This window comes from Leptodactylus fuscus, chromosome 4 (assembly GCF_031893055.1).
Source record: "Leptodactylus fuscus isolate aLepFus1 chromosome 4, aLepFus1.hap2, whole genome shotgun sequence".
Lineage (NCBI taxonomy): Eukaryota > Metazoa > Chordata > Amphibia > Anura > Leptodactylidae > Leptodactylus > Leptodactylus fuscus.
Window position 1 is genome coordinate 224,076,472 of NC_134268.1, and position 23,688 is coordinate 224,100,159.

Below are 23,688 nucleotides of genomic sequence, written 5' to 3' on the forward strand. Positions count from 1 at the left end.
TAATGTAATGTATGTACACAGTGACTGCACCAGCAGAATAGTGAGTGCAGCTCTGGAGTATAAAACAGGATAAGTAATGTAATGTATGTACACAGTGACTGCACCAGCAGAATAGTGAGCGCAGCTCTGGGGTATAATACAGGATAAGTAATGTAATGTATGTACACAGTGACTGCACCAGCAGAATAGTGAGCGCAGCTCTGGAGTATAATAGAGGATAAGTAATGTAATGTATGTACACAGTGACTGTACCAGCAGAATAGTGAGTGCAGCTCTGGAGTATAATACAGGATAAGTAATGTAATGTATGTACACAGTGACTGTACCAGCAGAATAGAGAGCGCAGCTCTGGAGGATAATACAGGATAAGTAATGTAATGTATGTACACAGTGACTGTACCAGCAGAATAGTGAGTGCAGCTCTGGAGTATAATACAGGATAAGTAATGTAATGTATGTACACAGTGACTGCACCAGCAGAATAGTGAGCGCAGCTCTGGAGTATAATACAGGATAAGTAATGTAATGTATGTACACAGTGACTGCACCAGCAGAATAGTGAGCGCAGCTCTGGAGTATAATACAGGATAAGTAATGTAATGTATGTACACAGTGACTGTACCAGCAGAATAGTGAGCGCAGCTCTGGAGTATAATACAGGATAAGTAATGTAATGTATGTACACAGTGACTGCACCAGCAGAATAGTGAGCGCAGCTCTGGAGTATAATACAGGATAAGTAATGTAATGTATGTACACAGTGACTGCACCAGCAGAATAGTGAGCGCAGCTCTGGAGTATAATACAGGATAAGTAATGTAATGTATGTACACAGTGACTGTACCAGCAGAATAGTGAGCGCAGCTCTGGAGTATAATACAGGATAAGTAATGTAATGTATGTACACAGTGACTGTACCAGCAGAATAGAGAGCGCAGCTCTGGAGGATAATACAGGATAAGTAATGTAATGTATGTACACAGTGACTGTACCAGCAGAATAGAGAGCGCAGCTCTGGAGGATAATACAGGATAAGTAATGTAATGTATGTACACAGTGACTGTACCAGCAGAATAGTGAGTGCAGCTCTGGAGTATAATACAGGATAAGTAATGTAATGTATGTACACAGTGACTGCACCAGCAGAATAGTGAGCGCAGCTCTGGAGTATAATACAGGATAAGTAATGTAATGTATGTACACAGTGACTGCACCAGCAGAATAGTGAGCGCAGCTCTGGAGTATAATACAGGATAAGTAATGTAATGTATGTACACAGTGACTGCACCAGCAGAATAGTGAGCGCAGCTCTGGAGTATAATACAGGATAAGTAATGTAATGTATGTACACAGTGACTGTACCAGCAGAATAGTGAGCGCAGCTCTGGAGTATAATACAGGATAAGTAATGTAATGTATGTACACAGTGACTGCACCAGCAGAATAGTGAGCGCAGCTCTGGAGTATAATACAGGATAAGTAATGTAATGTATGTACACAGTGACTGCACCAGCAGAATAGTGAGCGCAGCTCTGGAGTATAATACAGGATAAGTAATGTAATGTATGTACACAGTGACTGTACCAGCAGAATAGTGAGCGCAGCTCTGGAGTATAATACAGGATAAGTAATGTAATGTATGTACACAGTGACTGTACCAGCAGAATAGTGAGCGCAGCTCTGGAGTATAATACAGGATAAGTAATGTAATGTATGTACACAGTGACTGCACCAGCAGAATAGTGAGCGCAGCTCTGGAGTATAATACAGGATAAGTAATGTAATGTATGTACACAGTGACTGTACCAGCAGAATAGTGAGCGCAGCTCTGGAGTATAATACAGGATAAGTAATGTAATGTATGTACACAGTGACTGTACCGGCAGAATAGTGAGTGCAGCTCTGGGGTATAATACAGGATAAGTAATGTAATGTATGTACACAGTGACTGTACCGGCAGAATAGTGAGCGCAGCTCTGGGGTATAATACAGGATAAGTAATGTAATGTATGTACACAGTGACTGCACCAGCAGAATAGTGAGCGCAGCTCTGGAGTATAATACAGGATAAGTAATGTAATGTATGTACACAGTGACTGCACCAGCAGAATAGTGAGCGCAGCTCTGGAGTATAATACAGGATAAGTAATGTAATGTATGTACACAGTGACTGCACCAGCAGAATAGTGAGCGCAGCTCTGGAGTATAATACAGGATAAGTAATGTAATGTATGTACACAGTGACTGCACCAGCAGAATAGTGAGCGCAGCTCTGGAGTATAATACAGGATAAGTAATGTAATGTATGTACACAGTGACTGTACCAGCAGAATAGTGAGCGCAGCTCTGGAGTATAATACAGGATAAGTAATGTAATGTATGTACACAGTGACTGTACCAGCAGAATAGTGAGCACAGCTCTGGAGTATAATACAGGATAAGTAATGTAATGTATGTACACAGTGACTGCACCAGCAGAATAGTGAGTGCAGCTCTGGAGTATAAAACAGGATAAGTAATGTAATGTATGTACACAGTGACTGCACCAGCAGAATAGTGAGCGCAGCTCTGGGGTATAATACAGGATAAGTAATGTAATGTATGTACACAGTGACTGCACCAGCAGAATAGTGAGCGCAGCTCTGGAGTATAATAGAGGATAAGTAATGTAATGTATGTACACAGTGACTGTACCAGCAGAATAGTGAGTGCAGCTCTGGAGTATAATACAGGATAAGTAATGTAATGTATGTACACAGTGACTGTACCAGCAGAATAGAGAGCGCAGCTCTGGAGGATAATACAGGATAAGTAATGTAATGTATGTACACAGTGACTGTACCAGCAGAATAGTGAGTGCAGCTCTGGAGTATAATACAGGATAAGTAATGTAATGTATGTACACAGTGACTGCACCAGCAGAATAGTGAGCGCAGCTCTGGAGTATAATACAGGATAAGTAATGTAATGTATGTACACAGTGACTGCACCAGCAGAATAGTGAGCGCAGCTCTGGAGTATAATACAGGATAAGTAATGTAATGTATGTACACAGTGACTGTACCAGCAGAATAGTGAGCGCAGCTCTGGAGTATAATACAGGATAAGTAATGTAATGTATGTACACAGTGACTGCACCAGCAGAATAGTGAGCGCAGCTCTGGAGTATAATACAGGATAAGTAATGTAATGTATGTACACAGTGACTGCACCAGCAGAATAGTGAGCGCAGCTCTGGAGTATAATACAGGATAAGTAATGTAATGTATGTACACAGTGACTGTACCAGCAGAATAGTGAGCGCAGCTCTGGAGTATAATACAGGATAAGTAATGTAATGTATGTACACAGTGACTGTACCAGCAGAATAGAGAGCGCAGCTCTGGAGGATAATACAGGATAAGTAATGTAATGTATGTACACAGTGACTGTACCAGCAGAATAGAGAGCGCAGCTCTGGAGGATAATACAGGATAAGTAATGTAATGTATGTACACAGTGACTGTACCAGCAGAATAGTGAGTGCAGCTCTGGAGTATAATACAGGATAAGTAATGTAATGTATGTACACAGTGACTGCACCAGCAGAATAGTGAGCGCAGCTCTGGAGTATAATACAGGATAAGTAATGTAATGTATGTACACAGTGACTGCACCAGCAGAATAGTGAGCGCAGCTCTGGAGTATAATACAGGATAAGTAATGTAATGTATGTACACAGTGACTGCACCAGCAGAATAGTGAGCGCAGCTCTGGAGTATAATACAGGATAAGTAATGTAATGTATGTACACAGTGACTGTACCAGCAGAATAGTGAGCGCAGCTCTGGAGTATAATACAGGATAAGTAATGTAATGTATGTACACAGTGACTGCACCAGCAGAATAGTGAGCGCAGCTCTGGAGTATAATACAGGATAAGTAATGTAATGTATGTACACAGTGACTGCACCAGCAGAATAGTGAGCGCAGCTCTGGAGTATAATACAGGATAAGTAATGTAATGTATGTACACAGTGACTGTACCAGCAGAATAGTGAGCGCAGCTCTGGAGTATAATACAGGATAAGTAATGTAATGTATGTACACAGTGACTGTACCAGCAGAATAGTGAGCGCAGCTCTGGAGTATAATACAGGATAAGTAATGTAATGTATGTACACAGTGACTGCACCAGCAGAATAGTGAGCGCAGCTCTGGAGTATAATACAGGATAAGTAATGTAATGTATGTACACAGTGACTGCACCAGCAGAATAGTGAGCGCAGCTCTGGAGTATAATACAGGATAAGTAATGTAATGTATGTACACAGTGACTGTACCAGCAGAATAGTGAGCGCAGCTCTGGAGTATAATACAGGATAAGTAATGTAATGTATGTACACAGTGACTGCACCAGCAGAATAGTGAGCGCAGCTCTGGAGTATAATACAGGATAAGTAATGTAATGTATGTACACAGTGACTGCACCAGCAGAATAGTGAGTGCAGCTATGGAGTATAAAACAGGATAAGTAATGTAATGTATGTACACAGTGACTGCACCAACAGAATAGTGAGCGCAGCTCTGGGGTATAATACAGGATAAGTAATGTAATGTATGTACACAGTGACTGCACCAGCAGAATAGTGAGCGCAGCTCTGGAGTATAATAGAGGATAAGTAATGTAATGTATGTACACAGTGACTGTACCAGCAGAATAGTGAGTGCAGCTCTGGAGTATAATACAGGATAAGTAATGTAATGTATGTACACAGTGACTGTACCAGCAGAATAGAGAGCGCAGCTCTGGAGGATAATACAGGATAAGTAATGTAATGTATGTACACAGTGACTGTACCAGCAGAATAGTGAGTGCAGCTCTGGAGTATAATACAGGATAAGTAATGTAATGTATGTACACAGTGACTGCACCAGCAGAATAGTGAGCGCAGCTCTGGAGTATAATACAGGATAAGTAATGTAATGTATGTACACAGTGACTGCACCAGCAGAATAGTGAGCGCAGCTCTGGAGTATAATACAGGATAAGTAATGTAATGTATGTACACAGTGACTGCACCAGCAGAATAGTGAGCGCAGCTCTGGAGTATAATACAGGATAAGTAATGTAATGTATGTACACAGTGACTGCACCAGCAGAATAGTGAGCGCAGCTCTGGAGTATGATACAGGATAGGTAATGTAATGTATGTACACAGTGACTGTACCAGCAGAATAGTGAGCGCAGCTCTGGGGTATGATACAGGATAAGTAATGTAATGTATGTACACAGTGACTGCACCAGCAGAATAGTGAGCGCAGCTCTGGGGTATAATACAGGATAAGTAATGTAATGTATGTACACAGTGACTGCACCAGCAGAATAGTGAGCGCAGCTCTGGGGTATAATACAGGATAAGTAATGTAATGTATGTACACAGTGACTGCACCAGCAGAATAGTGAGCGCAGCTCTGGAGTATAATACAGGATAAGTAATGTAATGTATGTACACAGTGACTGCATCAGCAGAATAGTGAGCGCAGCTCTGGAGTATAATACAGGATAAGTAATGTAATGTATGTACACAGTGACTGCACCAGCAGAATAGTGAGCGCAGCTCTGGAGTATAATACAGGATAATTAATGTAATGTATGTACACAGTGACTGTACCAGCAGAATAGTGAGCGCAGCTCTGGAGTATAATACAGGATAAGTAATGTAATGTATGTACACAGTGACTGTACCAGCAGAATAGTGAGCGCAGCTCTGGAGTATAATACAGGATAAGTAATGTAATGTAATGTATGTACACAGTGACTGCACCAGCAGAATAGTGAGCGCAGCTCTGCGGTATAATACAGGATAAGTAATGTAATGTATGTACACAGTGACTGTACCAGCAGAATAGTGAGCGCAGCTCTGGGGTATAATACAGGATAAGTAATGTAATGTATGTACACAGTGACTGTACCAGCAGAATAGTGAGCGCAGCTCTGCAGTATAATACAGGATAAGTAATGTAATGTATGTACACAGTGACTGTACCAGCAGAATAGTGAGCGCAGCTCTGCAGTATAATACAGGATAAGTAATGTAATGTATGTACACAGTGACTGTACCAGCAGAATAGTGAGCGCAGCTCTGCGGTATAATACAGGATAAGTAATGTAATGTATGTACACAGTGACTGTACCGGCAGAATAGTGAGCGCAGCTCTGGGGTATAATACAGGATAAGTAATGTAATGTATGTACACAGTGACTGTACCAGCAGAATAGTGAGCGCAGCTCTGGGGTATAATACAGGATAAGTAATGTAATGTATGTACACAGTGACTGTACCAGCAGAATAGTGAGCGCAGCTCTGGAGTATAATACAGGATAAGTAATGTATGTACACAGTGACTGTACCAGCAGAATAGTGAGCACAGCTCTGGAGTATAATACAGGATAAGTAATGTAATGTATGTACACAGTGACTGTACCAGCAAAATAGTGAGCGCAGCTCTGGAGTATAATACAGGATAAGTAATGTAATGTATGTACACAGTGACTGCACCAGCAGAATAGTGAGCGCAGCTCTGGAGTATAATACAGGATAAGTAATGTAATGTATGTACACAGTGACTACACCAGCAGAATAGTGAGTGCAGCTCTGGAGTATAATACAGGATAAGTAATGTAATGTATGTACACAGTGTCTGTACCAGCAGAATAGTGAGCGCAGCTCTGGAGTATAATACAGGATAAGTAATGTAATGTATGTACACAGTGACTGTACCAGCAGAATAGTGAGCGAAGCTCTGGAGTATAATACAGGATAAGTAATGTAATGTATGTACACAGTGACTGCACCAGCAGAATAGTGAGCGCAGCTCTGGAGTATAATACAGGATAAGTAATTTAATGTATGTACACAGTGACTGCACCAGCAGAATAGTGAGCGCAGCTCTGGAGTATAATACAGGATAAGTAATGTAATGTATGTACACAGTGACTGCACCAGCAGAATAGTGAGCGCAGCTCTGGAGTATAATACAGGATAAGTAATGTAATGTATGTACACAGTGACTGCACCAGCAGAATAGTGAGCGCAGCTCTGGAGTAAAATACAGGATAAGTAATGTAATATATGTACACAGTGACTGCACCAGCAGAATAGTGAGCGCAGCTCTGGAGTACAATACAGGATAAGTAATGTAATGTATGTACACAGTGACTGTACCAGCAGAATAGTGAGCGCAGCTCTGGAGTATAATACAGGATAAGTAATGTAATGTATGTACACAGTGACTGTACCAGCAGAATAGTGAGCGCAGCTCTGGAGTATAATACAGGATAAGTAATGTAATGTATGTACACAGTGTCTGCAGCGGCAGAATAGTGAGCACAGCTCTGGAGTATAATACAGGATAAGTAATGTATGTACTCAGTGACTGTACCAGCAGAATAGTGAGCGCTGCTCTGGAGTATATTACGGGATAAGTAATGTAATGTATGTACACAGTGACTGCAGCGGCAGAATAGTGAGCGCAGCTCTGGGGTATAATACAGGATAAGTAATGTAATGTATGTACACAGTGACTGCACCAGCAGAATAGTGAGCGCAGCTCTGGAGTATAATACAGGATAAGTAATGTAATGTATGTACACAGGGACTGCACCAGCAGAATAGTGAGCGCAGCTCTGGAGTATAATACAGGATAAGTTATGTATTGTATGTACACAGTGACTGTACCAGCAGAATAGTGAGCGCAGCTCTGGAGTACAATACAGGATAAGTAATGTAATGTATGTACACAGTGACTGTACCAGCAGAATAGTGAGCGCAGCTCTGGAGTACAATACAGGATAAGTAATGTAATGTATGTACACAGTGACTGTACCAGCAGAATAGTGAGCGCAGCTCTGGGGTATAATACAGGATAAGTAATGTAATGTATGTACACAGTGTCTGCAGCAGCAGAATAGTGAGCACAGCTCTGGGGTATAATACAGGATAAGTAATGTATGTACACAGTGACTGTACCAGCAGAATAGTGAGCGCAGCTCTGGAGTATAATACAGGATAAGTAATGTAATGTATGTACACAGTGACTGTACCAGCAGAATAGTGAGCGCAGCTCTGGAGTATAATACAGGATAAGTAATGTAATGTATGTACACAGTGACTGTACCAGCAGAATAGTGAGCGCAGCTCTGGAGTATAATACAGGATAAGTAATGTAATGTAATGTATGTACACAGTGACTGCACCAGCAGAATAGTGAGCGCAGCTCTGCGGTATAATACAGGATAAGTAATGTAATGTATGTACACAGTGACTGTACCAGCAGAATAGTGAGCGCAGCTCTGGGGTATAATACAGGATAAGTAATGTAATGTATGTACACAGTGACTGTACCAGCAGAATAGTGAGCGCAGCTCTGCAGTATAATACAGGATAAGTAATGTAATGTATGTACACAGTGACTGTACCAGCAGAATAGTGAGCGCAGCTCTGCAGTATAATACAGGATAAGTAATGTAATGTATGTACACAGTGACTGTACCAGCAGAATAGTGAGCGCAGCTCTGCGGTATAATACAGGATAAGTAATGTAATGTATGTACACAGTGACTGTACCGGCAGAATAGTGAGCGCAGCTCTGGGGTATAATACAGGATAAGTAATGTAATTTATGTACACAGTGACTGTACCAGCAGAATAGTGAGCGCAGCTCTGGAGTATAATACAGGATAAGTAATGTAATGTATGTACAGAGTGACTGTACCAGCAGAATAGTGAGTGCAGCTCTGGAGTATAATACAGGATAAGTAATGTAATGTATGTACACAGTGACTGTACCAGCAGAATAGTGAGCGCAGCTCTGGAGTATAATACAGGATAAGTAATGTAATGTATGTACACAGTGACTGTACCAGCAGAATAGTGAGCGCAGCTCTGGGGTATAATACAGGATAAGTAATGTAATGTATGTACACAGTGACTGTACCAGCAGAATAGTGAGCGCAGCTCTGGAGTATAATACAGGATAAGTAATGTATGTACACAGTGACTGTACCAGCAGAATAGTGAGCACAGCTCTGGAGTATAATACAGGATAAGTAATGTAATGTATGTACACAGTGACTGTACCAGCAAAATAGTGAGCGCAGCTCTGGAGTATAATACAGGATAAGTAATGTAATGTATGTACACAGTGACTGCACCAGCAGAATAGTGAGCGCAGCTCTGGAGTATAATACAGGATAAGTAATGTAATGTATGTACACAGTGACTACACCAGCAGAATAGTGAGTGCAGCTCTGGAGTATAATACAGGATAAGTAATATAATGTATGTACACAGTGACTGTACCAGCAGAATAGTGAGCGCAGCTCTGGAGTATAATACAGGATAAGTAATGTAATGTATGTACACAGTGACTGTACCAGCAGAATAGTGAGCGCAGCTCTGGAGTATAATACAGGATAAGTAATGTAATGTATGTACACAGTGTCTGTACCAGCAGAATAGTGAGCGCAGCTCTGGAGTATAATACAGGATAAGTAATGTAATGTATGTACACAGTGACTGTACCAGCAGAATAGTGAGCGCAGCTCTGGAGTATAATACAGGATAAGTAATGTAATGTATGTACACAGTGACTGTACCAGCAGAATAGTGAGCGAAGCTCTGGAGTATAATACAGGATAAGTAATGTAATGTATGTACACAGTGACTGTACCAGCAGAATAGTGAGCGCAGCTCTGGGGTATAATACAGGATAAGTAATGTAATGTATGTACACAGTGACTGTACCAGCAGAATAGTGAGCGCAGCTCTGGAGTATAATACAAGATAAGTAATGTAATGTATGTACACAGTGACTGCACCAGCAGAATAGTGAGCGCAGCTCTGGAGTATAATACAGGATAAGTAATTTAATGTATGTACACAGTGACTGTACCAGCAGAATAGTGAGCGCAGCTCTGGAGTATAATACAGGATAAGTAATGTAATGTATGTACACAGTGACTGCACCAGCAGAATAGTGAGCGCAGCTCTGGAGTATAATACAGGATGAGTAATGTAATGTATGTACACAGTGACTGCACCGGCAGAATAGTGAGCGCAGCTCTGGAGTATAATACAGGATAAGTAATGTAATGTATGTACACAGTGACTGCACCAGCAGAATAGTGAGCGCAGCTCTGGAGTATAATACAGGATGAGTAATGTAATGTATGTACACAGTGACTGCACCGGCAGAATAGTGAGCGCAGCTCTGGAGTATAATACAGGATAAGTGATGTAATGTATGTACACAGTGACTGCACCAGCAGAATAGTGAGCGCAGCTCTGGAGTATAATACAGGATAAGTAATTTAATGTATGTACACAGTGACTGCACCAGCAGAATAGTGAGCGCAGCTCTGGAGTATAATACAGGATAAGTAATGTAATGTATGTACACAGTGACTGCACCAGCAGAATAGTGAGCGCAGCTCTGGAGTATAATACAGGATAAGTAATGTAATGTATGTACACAGTGACTGCACCAGCAGAATAGTGAGCGCAGCTCTGGAGTATAATACAGGATAAGTAATGTAATGTATGTACACAGTGACTGCACCAGCAGAATAGTGAGCGCAGCTCTGGAGTACAATACAGGATAAGTAATGTAATGTATGTACACAGTGACTGTACCAGCAGAATAGTGAGCACAGCTCTGGAGTATAATACAGGATAAGTAATGTAATGTATGTACACAGTGACTGTACCAGCAGAATAGTGAGCGCAGCTCTGGAGTATAATACAGGATAAGTAATGTAATGTATGTACACAGTGTCTGCAGCGGCAGAATAGTGAGCACAGCTCTGGAGTATAATACAGGATAAGTAATGTATGTACACAGTGACTGTACCAGCAGAATAGTGAGCGCTGCTCTGGAGTATATTACGGGATAAGTAATGTAATGTATGTACATAGTGACTGCAGCGGCAGAATAGTGAGCGCAGCTCTGGGGTATAATACAGGATAAGTAATGTAATGTATGTACACAGTGACTGCACCAGCAGAATAGTGAGCGCAGCTCTGGAGTATAATACAGGATAAGTAATGTAATGTATGTACACAGGGACTGCACCAGCAGAATAGTGAGCGCAGCTCTGGAGTATAATACAGGATAAGTTATGTATTGTATGTACACAGTGACTGTACCAGCAGAATAGTGAGCGCAGCTCTGGAGTACAATACAGGATAAGTAATGTAATGTATGTACACAGTGACTGTACCAGCAGAATAGTGAGCGCAGCTCTGGGGTATAATACAGGATAAGTAATGTAATGTATGTACACAGTGTCTGCAGCAGCAGAATAGTGAGCACAGCTCTGGGGTATAATACAGGATAAGTAATGTATGTACACAGTGACTGTACCAGCAGAATAGTGAGCGCAGCTCTGGAGTATAATACAGGATAAGTAATGTAATGTATGTACACAGTGACTGTACCAGCAGAATAGTGAGCGCAGCTCTGGAGTATAATACAGGATAAGTAATGTAATGTATGTACACAGTGACTGTACCAGCAGAATAGTGAGCGCAGCTCTGGAGTATAATACAGGATAAGTAATGTAATGTATGTACACCGTGACTGTACCAGCAGAATAGTGAGCGCAGCTCTGGAGTATAATACAGGATAAGTAATGTAATGTATGTACACAGTGACTGTACCAGCAGAATAGTGAGCGCTGCTCTGGAGTATATTACGGGATAAGTAATGTAATGTATGTACACAGTGACTGCAGCGGCAGAATAGTGAGCGCAGCTCTGGGGTATAATACAGGATAAGTAATGTAATGTATGTACACAGTGACTGCACCAGCAGAATAGTGAGCGCAGCTCTGGAGTATAATACAGGATAAGTAATGTAATGTATGTACACAGGGACTGCACCAGCAGAATAGTGAGCGCAGCTCTGGAGTATAATACAGGATAAGTAATGTAATGTATGTACACAGTGACTGTACCAGCAGAATAGTGAGCGCAGCTCTGGAGTATAATACAGGATAAGTTATGTAATGTATGTACACAGTGACTGTACCAGCAGAATAGTGAGCGCAGCTCTGGAGTACAATACAGGATAAGTAATGTAATGTATGTACACAGTGACTGTACCAGCAGAATAGTGAGCGCAGCTCTGGAGTACAATACAGGATAAGTAATGTAATGTATGTACACAGTGACTGTACCAGCAGAATAGTGAGCGCAGCTCTGGGGTATAATACAGGATAAGTAATGTAATGTATGTACACAGTGTCTGCAGCAGCAGAATAGTGAGCACAGCTCTGGGGTATAATACAAGATAAGTAATGTATGTACACAGTGACTGTACCAGCAGAATAGTGAGCGCAGCTCTGGAGTATAATACAGGATAAGTAATGTAATGTATGTACACAGTGACTGCACCAGCAGAATAGTGAGCGCAGCTCTGGAGTATAATACAGGATAAGTAATGTAATGTATGTACACAGTGACTGTACCAGCAGAATAGTGAGCGCAGCTCTGGAGTATAATACAGGATAAGTAATGTAATGTATGTACACAGTGTCTGCAGCGGCAGAATAGTGAGCACAGCTCTGGAGTATAATACAGGATAAGTAATGTATGTACACAGTGACTGTACCAGCAGAATAGTGAGCGCTGCTCTGGAGTATAATACAGGATAAGTAATGTAATGTATGTACACAGTGACTGCACCAGCAGAATAGTGAGCGCAGCTCTGGAGTATAATACAGGATAAGTAATGTAATGTATGTACACAGTGACTGTACCAGCAAAATAGTGAGCGCAGCTCTGGAGTATAATACAGGATAAGTAATGTAATGTATGTACACAGTGACTGTACCAGCAAAATAGTGAGCGCAGCTCTGGAGTATAATACAGGATAAGTAATGTAATGTATGTACACAGTGACTGTACCAGCAGAATAGTGAGCGCAGCTCTGGAATATAATACAGGATAAGTAATGTAATGTATGTACACAGTGACTGTACCAGCAGAATAGTGAGCGCAGCTCTGGAGTATAATACAGGATAAGTAATGTATGTACACAGTGACTGCACCAGCAGAATTGTGAGCGCAGCTTTGGGGTATAATACAGGATAAGTAATGTAATGTATGTACACAGTGACTGCACCAGCAGAATAGTGAGTGCAGCTCTGGAGTATAATACGGGATAAGTAATGTAATGTATGTACACAGTGACTGCACCAGCAGAATAGTGAGCGCAGCTCTGGAGTATAATACAGGATAAGTAATGTAATGTATGTACACAGTGACTGCACCAGCAGAATAGTGAGCGCAGCTCTGGAGTATAATACAGGATAAGTAATGTAATGTATATACACAGTGACTGTACCAGCAGAATAGTGAGCGCAGCTGTAGAGTATAATACAGGATAAGTAATGTAATGTATGTACACAGTGACTGTACCAGCAGAATAGTGAGCGCAGCTCTGGAGTATAATACAGGATAAGTAATGTAATGTATGTACACAGTGACTGTACCAGCAGAATAGTGAGCGCAGCTCTGGAGTATAATACAGGATAAGTAATGTAATGTATGTACACAGTGACTGCACCAGCAGAATAGTGAGCGCAGCTCTGGGGTATAATACAGGATAAGTAATGTAATGTATGTACACAGTGACTGTACCAGCAGAATAGTGAGCGCAGCTCTGGGGTATAATACAGGATAAGTAATGTAATGTATGTACACAGTGACTGTACCAGCAGAATAGTGAGCACAGCTCTGGAGTATAATACAGGATAAGTAATGTAATGTATGTACACAGTGACTGTACCAGCAGAATAGTGAGCACAGCTCTGGAGTATAATACAGGATAAGTAATGTATGTACAGAGTGACTGTACCAGCAGAATAGTGAGCGCAGCTCTGGAGTATAATACAGGATAAGTAATGTAATGTATGTACACAGTGACTGCACCAGCAGAATAGTGAGCGCAGCTCTGGAGTATAATACAGGATCAGTAATGTATGTACACAGTGACTGCACCAGCAGAATAGTGAGCGCAGCTCTGGGGTATAATACAGGATAAGTAATGTAATGTATGTACACAGTGACTGTACCAGCAGAATAGTGAGCACAGCTCTGGAGTATAATACAGGATAAGTAATGTAATGTATGTACACAGTGACTGTACCAGCAGAATAGTGAGCACAGCTCTGGAGTATAATACAGGATAAGTAATGTATGTACAGAGTGACTGTACCAGCAGAATAGTGAGCGCAGCTCTGGAGTATAATACAGGATAAGTAATGTAATGTATGTACACAGTGACTGCACCAGCAGAATAGTGAGCGCAGCTCTGGAGTATAATACAGGATCAGTAATGTATGTACACGGTGACTGCACCAGCAGAATAGTGAGCGCAGCTTTGGGGTATATCACAGGCTGCACCTTTTTGAGGTTTAACCCCTTTATAGCCTGTACATACTATACAGAGTTTTGTCTCCTGTGTCTTTGTTGTCTTTGTCATTATTTGCACTTCTTACCTCTTTTCTAAGCATCTTATAATAACTGGTCCTTATTTGTCCTGTGGTAAGTCACTCGTGTTTACTTGGTGTCTCCCATTTCTTGGTCCCCTCACTAGGTCACCCCGGCCCTCAGTCTCTATATTAGCAGTCACTGACCACTCACTAAGCCGCCCCAGTTACAGTTGGGAGATGAATTTCAAAATTGAAAACCTTTGCCTCTGTCCTGACCTGCAGTCCCTGACCACGTCCTTAGCCATCTCATGGCCTTCTATACTAATGAATTGAGTCTGGTCCGGTGACTCAGACCACGACCTTGTGTATGAGAAGAGAGACAGAATATGGTAGGGTTCACACAGTATAGTGCCCTCAGGTTCCAGATAACCTAATATCCCCATGTCCCAAACAGTCTAGGGCCTGGGGATTGAGTGCTGAGTATGATTCTCAAGACTCACTGCTCTCAGCACTCCTCTCTCAGTACTCACCGCTCTCAGCACTCACCGCTCTCAGCACTCACCGCTCTCAGCACTCATTGCTCTCAGCACTCACTGCTCTCAGCACTCCTCTCTCAGCACTCACCGCTCTCAGCACTCACCGCTCTCAGCACTCATTGCTCTCAGCACTCCTCTCTCAGCACTCACCGCTCTCAGCACTCATTGCTCTCAGCACTCACTGCTCTCAGCACTCCTCTCTCAGCACTCACCGCTCTCAGCACTCATTGCTCTCAGCACTCACTGCTCTCAGCACTCCTCTCTCAGCACTCACCGCTCTCAGCACTCCTCTTTCTCAGCACTCACCACTCTCAGCATTTGCTTCTTTCTGCACTCCTCTCTCTCAGCACTCACTGCTCTCAGCACTCACCACTCTCAGGACTCACTGCTCTCAGAACTCACCGCTCTTAGGACTCACCACTCTCAGGACTCACTGCTCTTTGCACTCCTCTCTCTAAGCACTCCTCGCTCTCAGCTCTCACTGCTCTCTGGACTCACTGCTCTCAGCACTCACTGCTCTCAGCACTCCTCTCTCTCTGCACTCACTGCTCTCAGCACTCACTGCTCTCAGCACTCACTGCTCTCAGGACTCACTGCTCTCAGCACTCACTGCTCTCAGCACTCACTGCTCTCAGCACTCCTCTCTCTCTGCACTCACTGCTCTCAGCACTCACCGCTCTCAGGACTCACTGCTCTCAGCACTCACTGCTCTCAGCACTCCTCTCTCTCTGCACTCACTGCTCTCAGCACTCACTGCTCTCAGGACTCACTGCTCTCAGCACTCACTGCTCTCAGTACTCACTGCTCTCAGCACTCACCGCTCTCAGGACTCACTGCTCTCAGCACTCACCGCTCTCAGGACTCACTGCTCTCAGCACTCACCGCTCTCAGGACTCACTGCTCTCAGCACTCACCGCTCTCAGGACTCACTGCTCTCAGCACTCACCGCTCTCAGGACTCACTGCTCTCAGCACTCACCGCTCTCAGGACTCACTGCTCTCAGGACTCATTGCTCTTTGCACTCCTCTCTCTAAGCACTCCTCGCTCTCAGCACTCCTCTCTCTCAGCACTCCTCTCTCTCAGCACTCCCCTTTCTCAGCACTCCTCTCTCTCAGCACTCCTCTCTCTCAGCACTCCTCTCTCTCAGCACTCCCCTTTCTCAGCACTCCTCTCTCTCAGCACTCCTCTCTCTCAGCACTCCCCTTTCTCAGCACTCCTCTCTCTCAGCACTCCCCTTTCTCAGCACTCCTCTCTCTCAGCACTTCTCTCTCTCAGCACTTCTCTCTCTCAGCACTTCTCTCTCTCAGCACTTCTCTCTCTCAGCACTCCTCTCTCTCAGCACTCCCCTTTCTCAGCACTCCTCTCTCTCAGCACTCCTCTCTCTCAGCACTCCTCTCTCTCAGCACTCCTCTCTCTCAGCACTCCCCTTTCTCAGCACTCCTCTCTCTCAGCACTCCTCTCTCTCAGCACTTCTCTCTCTCTCAGCACTCCTCTCTCTCAGCACTCCCCTTTCTCAGCACTCCTCTCTCTCAGCACTCCTCTCTCTCAGCACTCCCCTTTCTCAGCACTCCTCTCTCTCAGCACTCCTCTCTCTCAGCACTCCTCTCTCTCAGCACTCCTCTCTCTCAGCACTCCCCTTTCTCAGCACTCCTCTCTCTCAGCACTCCTCTCTCTCAGCACTCCTCTCTCTCAGCACTCCCCTTTCTCAGCACTCCTCTCTCTCAGCACTTCTCTCTCTCAGCACTCCTCTCTCTCAGCACTCCCCTTTCTCAGCACTCCTCTCTCTCAGCACTTCTCTCTCTCAGCACTCCTCTCTCTCAGCACTCCTCTTTCTCAGCACTCCTCTCTCTCAGCACTTCTCTCTCTCAGCACTCCTCTTTCTCAGCACTCCCCTTTCTCAGCACTCCTCTCTCTCAGCACTTCTCTCTCTCAGCACTCCTCTCTCTCAGCACTCCTCTTTCTCAGCACTCCTCTCTCTCAGCACTTCTCTCTCTCAGCACTCCTCTTTCTCAGCACTCCCCTTTCTCAGCACTCACCACTCTCAGCACTCACCACTCTCAGCACTCAGTGCTCTCAGGACTCGCTGCTCTTTGCACTCCTCTCTCTCAGCACTCCTCTCTCTCAGCACTCCTCTTTCTCAGCACTCCCCTTTCTCAGCACTCCTCTTTCTCAGCACTCACCACTCTCAGCACTCAGTGCTCTCAGGACTCGCTGCTCTTTGCACTCCCCTTTCTCAGCACTCCTCTCTCTCAGCACTTCTCTCTCTCAGCACTCCCCTTTCTCAGCACTCCCCTTTCTCAGCACTCACTGCTCTTTACACTCCTCTCTCTAAGCACTCCTCGCTCTCAGCACTCACTGCTCTTTACACTCTTCTCTCTTTGCACTCCTCTCTCTCAGCACTCACTGCTTTCAGGACTCACTGCACATACTTGCTGCTCACTCCGTAGACTCTGCTGATACCCAATAAGCACTTCCATCACTACTTGAGGAGAGTGGTGGTCAGCCAGGGTCAGGAAGGATTAGTTTTATACATGGATTAGTTTTATGATGGGTGAGGACACGGAGGATACGGAGAGGTGCGGCCACTCGAGACAACTTCAGGATGAACTGGAGGAGGGAATCCACAAAACCAAGAAATCCTTGTAGGATCTTGAGCTGTTGTGACCACCTCAGCGGTATATGGCAATATATTGAGTGTTAACAATACACACACACACACATATATATATATATATATATATATATATATATATATATATATATATATATATACAGTCCTATGAAAAAGTTTGGGCACCCCTATTAATCTTAATCATTTTTAGTTCTAAATATTTTGGTGTTTGCAACAGCCATTTCAGTTTGATCTATCTAATAACTGATGGACACAGTAATATTTCAGGATTGAAATGAGGTTTATTGTACTAACAGAAAATGTGCAATATGCATTAAACCAAAATTTGACCGGTGCAAAAGTATGGGCACCTCAACAGAAAAGTGACATTAATATTTAGTACATCCTCCTTTTGCAGAGATAACAGCCTCTAGTCGCTTCCTGTAGCTTTTAATCAGTTCCTGGATCCTGGATGAAGGTATTTTGGACCATTTAATTCTACAAAACAATTCAAGTTCAGTTAAGTTTGATGGTCGCCGAGCATGGACAGCCCGCTCTCAAATGATCTGAAAACAAAGATTGTTCAACATAGTTGTTCAGGGGAAGGATACAAAACGTTGTCTCAGAGATTTAACCTGTCAGTTTCCACTGTGAGGAACATAGTAAGGAAATGGAAGAGCACAGGGACAGTTCTTGTTAAGCCCAGAAGTGGCAGGCCAAGAAAAATATCAGAAAGGCAGAGAAGAAGAATGGTGAGAAGAGTCAAGGACAATCCACAGACACCTCCAAAGAGCTGCAGCATCATCTTGCTGCAGATGGTGTCACTGTGCATCGGTAACAATACAGCGCACTTTGCACAAATAGAAGCTGTATGGGAGAGTGATGAGAAAGAAGCCGTTTCTGCACGTACGCCACAAATAGAGTTGCCTGAGGTATGAAAAAGTACATTGGGACAAGGCAGCTTCATATTGGAAACAAAGATTGAGTTGTTTGGTTATAAAAAAAGGCGTTATGCATGGCGTCCAAAAAGAAACAGCATTCCAAGAAAAACACATGCTACCCACTGTAAAATTTGGTGGAGGTTCCATCATGCTTTGGGGCTGTGTGGCCAATGCCGGCATCGGGAATCTTGTTAAAGTTGAGGGTCGCATGGATTCCACTCAGTATCAGCAGATTCTTGAGAATAATGTTCAAGAATCAGTGACGAAGTTGAAGTTACGCCGGGGATGGATATTTCAGCAGGACAATGATCCAAAACACCGCTCCAAATCCTCAGGCATTCATGCAGAGGAACAATTACAATGTTCTGGAATGGCCATCCCAGTCCCCAGACCTGAATATCATTGAACATCTGTGGGATGATTGGAAGCGGGCTGTCCATGCTCGGCGACCATCTAACTTAACTGAACTGGAATTGTTTGTCCAAAATACCTTTATCCAGGATCCAGGAACTGATTAAAAGCTACAGGAAGCGACTAGAGGCTGTTATCTTTGCAAAAGGAGGATGTACTAAATATTAATGTCACTTTTCTGTTGAGGTGCCCATACTTTTGCACCGGTCAAATTTTGGTTTAATGCATATTGCACATTTTCTGTTAGTACAATAAACCTCATTTCAATCCTGAAATATTACTGTGTCCATCAGTTATTAGATATATCAAACTGAAATGGCTGCTGCAAACACCAAAATATTTAGAACTAAAAATGATTAAGATTAATAGGGGTACCCAAACTTATTCATAGGACTGTATATATAGTGGGGTAGTTGGCTGGGTAGCAGCAGTGGTCCGGACCCAAACAGGCAGAGACAGGGACACAAAATGCAGCAAACTGGTTTATATAGGAAAAAAACAGGAAAATAACTAAACCTTCACATCAGGCACAAAATCAGCAAAATAAAATCCAGCCTTAACTTTAAGTAAAAACAAAACAAAAACCTGCTCGTCCGAGCGACTACACAGAAATGATACCTAACTATACATGTGGCTTATTATCAGCCAGACGCACAAAACAAGAGCAGTATAGTGTCACCGGACTCAGGGTTACAGGACAGACCCGGCGCCTCCTCTCACCTCATGGATCTGCCCTGGAGTGTAAGAGCCCAGTAATGAGCCCGGGATCTGCCCCTGTGCTGAGGCTACTCCAGATCTGCCCTGGACCTCATATATGTCAGAGACCTGGGGCAGATATAGCGGGACTCCAGCACTCTGCCTGGACAAGGGGAGGAGAAGAAATTCACTTCTGAGGCTTTTAGACAGAGAAAATCCTGCCAGTAATGACAGCGAATGAAAAGTCTCAATTGTTTATGTAATAATCTGGGCTCTGGTATTATGACACGGGGTCTGTGATGTCACTGATTGTAATATTGGTGATGTCACTGATTGTAATATTGGTGATGTCACTGATTGGAGTATTGGAGTACAGTGTATACAGAGGGGCCATATATGTTATATTGTGAAGTAGATCTGTGTATGGTCTGTAATATTATAATATACAGTGTATTACACACCGGCACAGTCAGTCAGTAATATTCTTATAGTATATGGTGTATTACACTCTGATACAGTCTGTAATATTCTTATAATGTACGGTGTATTACACTCTGATACAGTCTGTAATATTCTTATAATGTACGGTGTATTACACTCTGATACAGTCTGTAATATTCTTATAATGTACGGTGTATTACACTCTGATACAGTCTGTAATATTCTTATAATGTACGGTGTATTACACTCTGATACAGTCAGTCAGTGATATTCTTATAATGTACAGTGTATTACACTCTGATACAGTCGGTAATATTCTTATAGTATATGGTGGATTACACTCTGATACAGGTAGTCTGTAATATTGTTATAATGTACGGTGTATTACACTCTGATACAGTCAGTCAGTGATATTCTTATAATGTACAGTGTATTACACTCTGATACAGTCTGTAATATTCTTATAGTATATGGTGTATTACACTCTGATACATATAATGTACGGTGTATTACACTCTGATACAGTCAGTCAGTGATATTCTTATAATGTACAGTGTATTACACTCTGATACAGTCTGTAATATTCTTATAGTATATGGTGTATTACACTCTGATACATATAATGTACGGTGTATTACACTCTGATACAGTCAGTCAGTGATATTCTTATAATGTACGGTGTATTACACTCTGATACAGTCAGTCAGTGATATTCTTATAATGTACAGTGTATTACACTCTGATACATATAATGTACGGTGTATTACACTCTGATACAGGTAGTCTGTAATATTCTTATAATGTACGGTGTATTACACTCTGATACAGTCAGTGATATTCTTATAATGTACGGTGTATTACACTCTTATACAGTCAGTCAGTGATATTCTTATAATGTACGGTGTATTACACTCTGATACAGTCAGTGATATTCTTATAGTATACGGTGTATTACACTCTGATACAGGTAGTCTGTAATATTCTTATAGTATACGGTGTATTACACTCTGATACAGGTAGTCTGTAATATTCTTATAGTATACGGTGTATTACACTCTGATACAGGTAGTCTGTAATATTCTTATAATATACGGTGTATTACACTCTGATACAGTCAGTCGGTAATATTCTTATAATGTACGGTGTATTACACTCTGATACAGTCAGTGATATTCTTATAGTATACGGTGTATTACACTCTGATACATATAATATACGGTGTATTACACTCTGATACAGTCAGTCGGTAATATTCTTATAATGTACGGTGTATTACACTCTGATACAGTCAGTCGGTAATATTCTTATAATGTACGGTGTATTACACTCTGATACAGTCAGTGATATTCTTATAGTATACGGTGTATTACACTCTGATACATATAATATACGGTGTATTACACTCTGATACAGTCAGTCAGTGATATTCTTATAGTATACGGTGTATTACACTCTGATACATATAATATACGGTGTATTACACTCTGATACAGTCAGTGATATTCTTATAGTATACGGTGTATTACACTCTGATACATATAATATACGGTGTATTACACTCTGATACAGTCAGTCAGTGATATTCTTATAGTATATGGTGTATTACACTCTGATACGTATAATGTACAGTATATTGCGCTCCGGTGACGTTGTTGTTCCATCTCCTGTAGAGAAGAATAAGATCCTGCAGGGTCTGGAGAACGTGGAGGCGCTGGAGGGCGGTGAGGCGCTATTCGAGTGTTACTTGTCTAAGCCTGAGTGCTACAACTACAACTGGCTGGTGGACGACGAGCCGGCCAAGACCTCCGACAGCGTGGAGATGGTTTACTTTGAGAATGGCCGCCGCCACTTGCTGCTGCTGAAGAACCTGACGACGGCGGACAGCTGCCGAGTGACCTTCATGGCCGGTGACGCCGTGTCTTCTGCTTTCCTGAATGTGCGAGGTAAGGCCAGAGAGAAGTGCATGGACATAGATAAAGATGGCCGCCAAACTCCAGGCCCAGGGGGCAGGAAGAACATTATACAATCTGCTGCTGATCCAGAGTATTATACTCTAGCCACCTCCAGAGCTGCAGTCACAATACTGTGTTCCTGTGCCACCATAATGCTGCAATCTGATCGGCGCTGGCTAAACCCAGGGGGAGCGTCTTAGGGTTTCCCCTTTAACCCTAATTCATGTTTCTGGACCTCACTGCAGGGAATCTCCACAACGTGGGCCGCGGAGTAGCCTCAGATTGGTGGTGGTAATGCATTGTATAGTGGTCAGGCCAGATATCAGTGTCTGCTCCATGATGGGTGAGGGCACGGAGGACACGGAGAGGTGCGGCCACTCGAGACAACTTCAGGATGAACTGGAGCAGGGAATCCACAAAACCAAGAAAACCTTGTAGGATCTTGAGCCGTTGTGACCACCTCAGACCCTTGGAGGGGTTGTAAAGATGTTCTTACTGCTCCACCTCATGAAGAAACCCTCCACCAAGGTGTCAGTACAGAACATCTCAGAAACTTCCAAAAAATTGCAGTAAGATGGCTGCAACCTGACACAGACCGGAGAGCCATGGCGACCTCTGGGGCGCTGAACATGACCTTCTGGTGGTCTCTAAATCACTTTATAGACCTCCAGATAAGTGAGGGATCAAGATCTCAGATGTGGTGGAGAAGTCCTGACGTGAGCAGAGAGGTTTTCTGTGTTCGGCCGTCACAGACCACCACAAGGACGCCAGCGGGTGAGGTGGAGCTCTGGAGGAAATCTCTAACCAGGTCTCCTTGCTAGTGACCGGACTCAGAGAACTCTCCACCTTGGAGGACCAATGTCTGGACAGAGAAGATGACCTCGGTGAAGCAAACCAGAGAAGAGCAAACGGTCCACTCGGTTCCATGGGCTTTCTTGGACAAAGAACTGAACTTGTAATGTAAAGCAGCCGCACCAGATGGAGAGCTGTACAGCCTGGAGAAGGTCCGCGTCACACCATTCCTAGGGTCTGTGCATCAGACACTTGTGACTGCAGCTTTGGATGTGACTGGAGTATAGATGTGAGGTAGCTCCAGCCTGATTGGTAGTTTTATCCTGAGACCTCTTATATGTAGTAAACCCCAGCTTCCTATATAAACCTGTATACAATGGGGACGGTGAGAGTGGGAGTGAGACAATAAGTGGTCGTAGATGATGGACGTCGGGGTTTGATGTAGGACAATGAAGAGTAACAGTAACTGATGGGGAGGAGGGGGATCGGTGATGGAGGATGGGAGGAGGGGGATCGGTGATGGGGGATGGGAGGAGGGGGATCGGTGATGGAGGATGGGAGGAGGGGGATCGGTGATGGGGGATGGGAGGAGGGGGATCGGTGATGGGGGATGGGAGGAGGGGGATCGGTGATGGGGGATGGGCCAAGGAGGGTTTTAAAAAGACCCAGATCTACCCCAGTCCCCTCTTCTCATTGTGTCCTTTGATGTGCTATATGAACCCTGCAATAACCTACACCTGGACACGGCCCCTCAGACTGGACACGAGGGCACAGCCCCTCAGACCTGACACGTGGACACGGCCCCTCAGACCTGACATGTGGATGCGGC

At 43.3% G+C, this 23,688-nt stretch overlaps 1 protein-coding gene across 1 annotated transcript in view; it reads left to right on the forward strand.

Annotated features, from left to right (window-relative positions):
- OBSCN (obscurin, cytoskeletal calmodulin and titin-interacting RhoGEF) overlaps positions 1 to 23,688 on the forward strand; it is a gene marked incomplete at its 3' end in the record, with an annotated part of 243,727 nt that overhangs the window by 184,409 nt on the left and 35,630 nt on the right. The window contains exon 64 of the mRNA XM_075272031.1: positions 21,786 to 22,058. Coding sequence (XP_075128132.1) covers positions 21,786 to 22,058 — 273 coding nt within the window. The remainder of the gene's footprint in view (positions 1 to 21,785; positions 22,059 to 23,688) is intronic.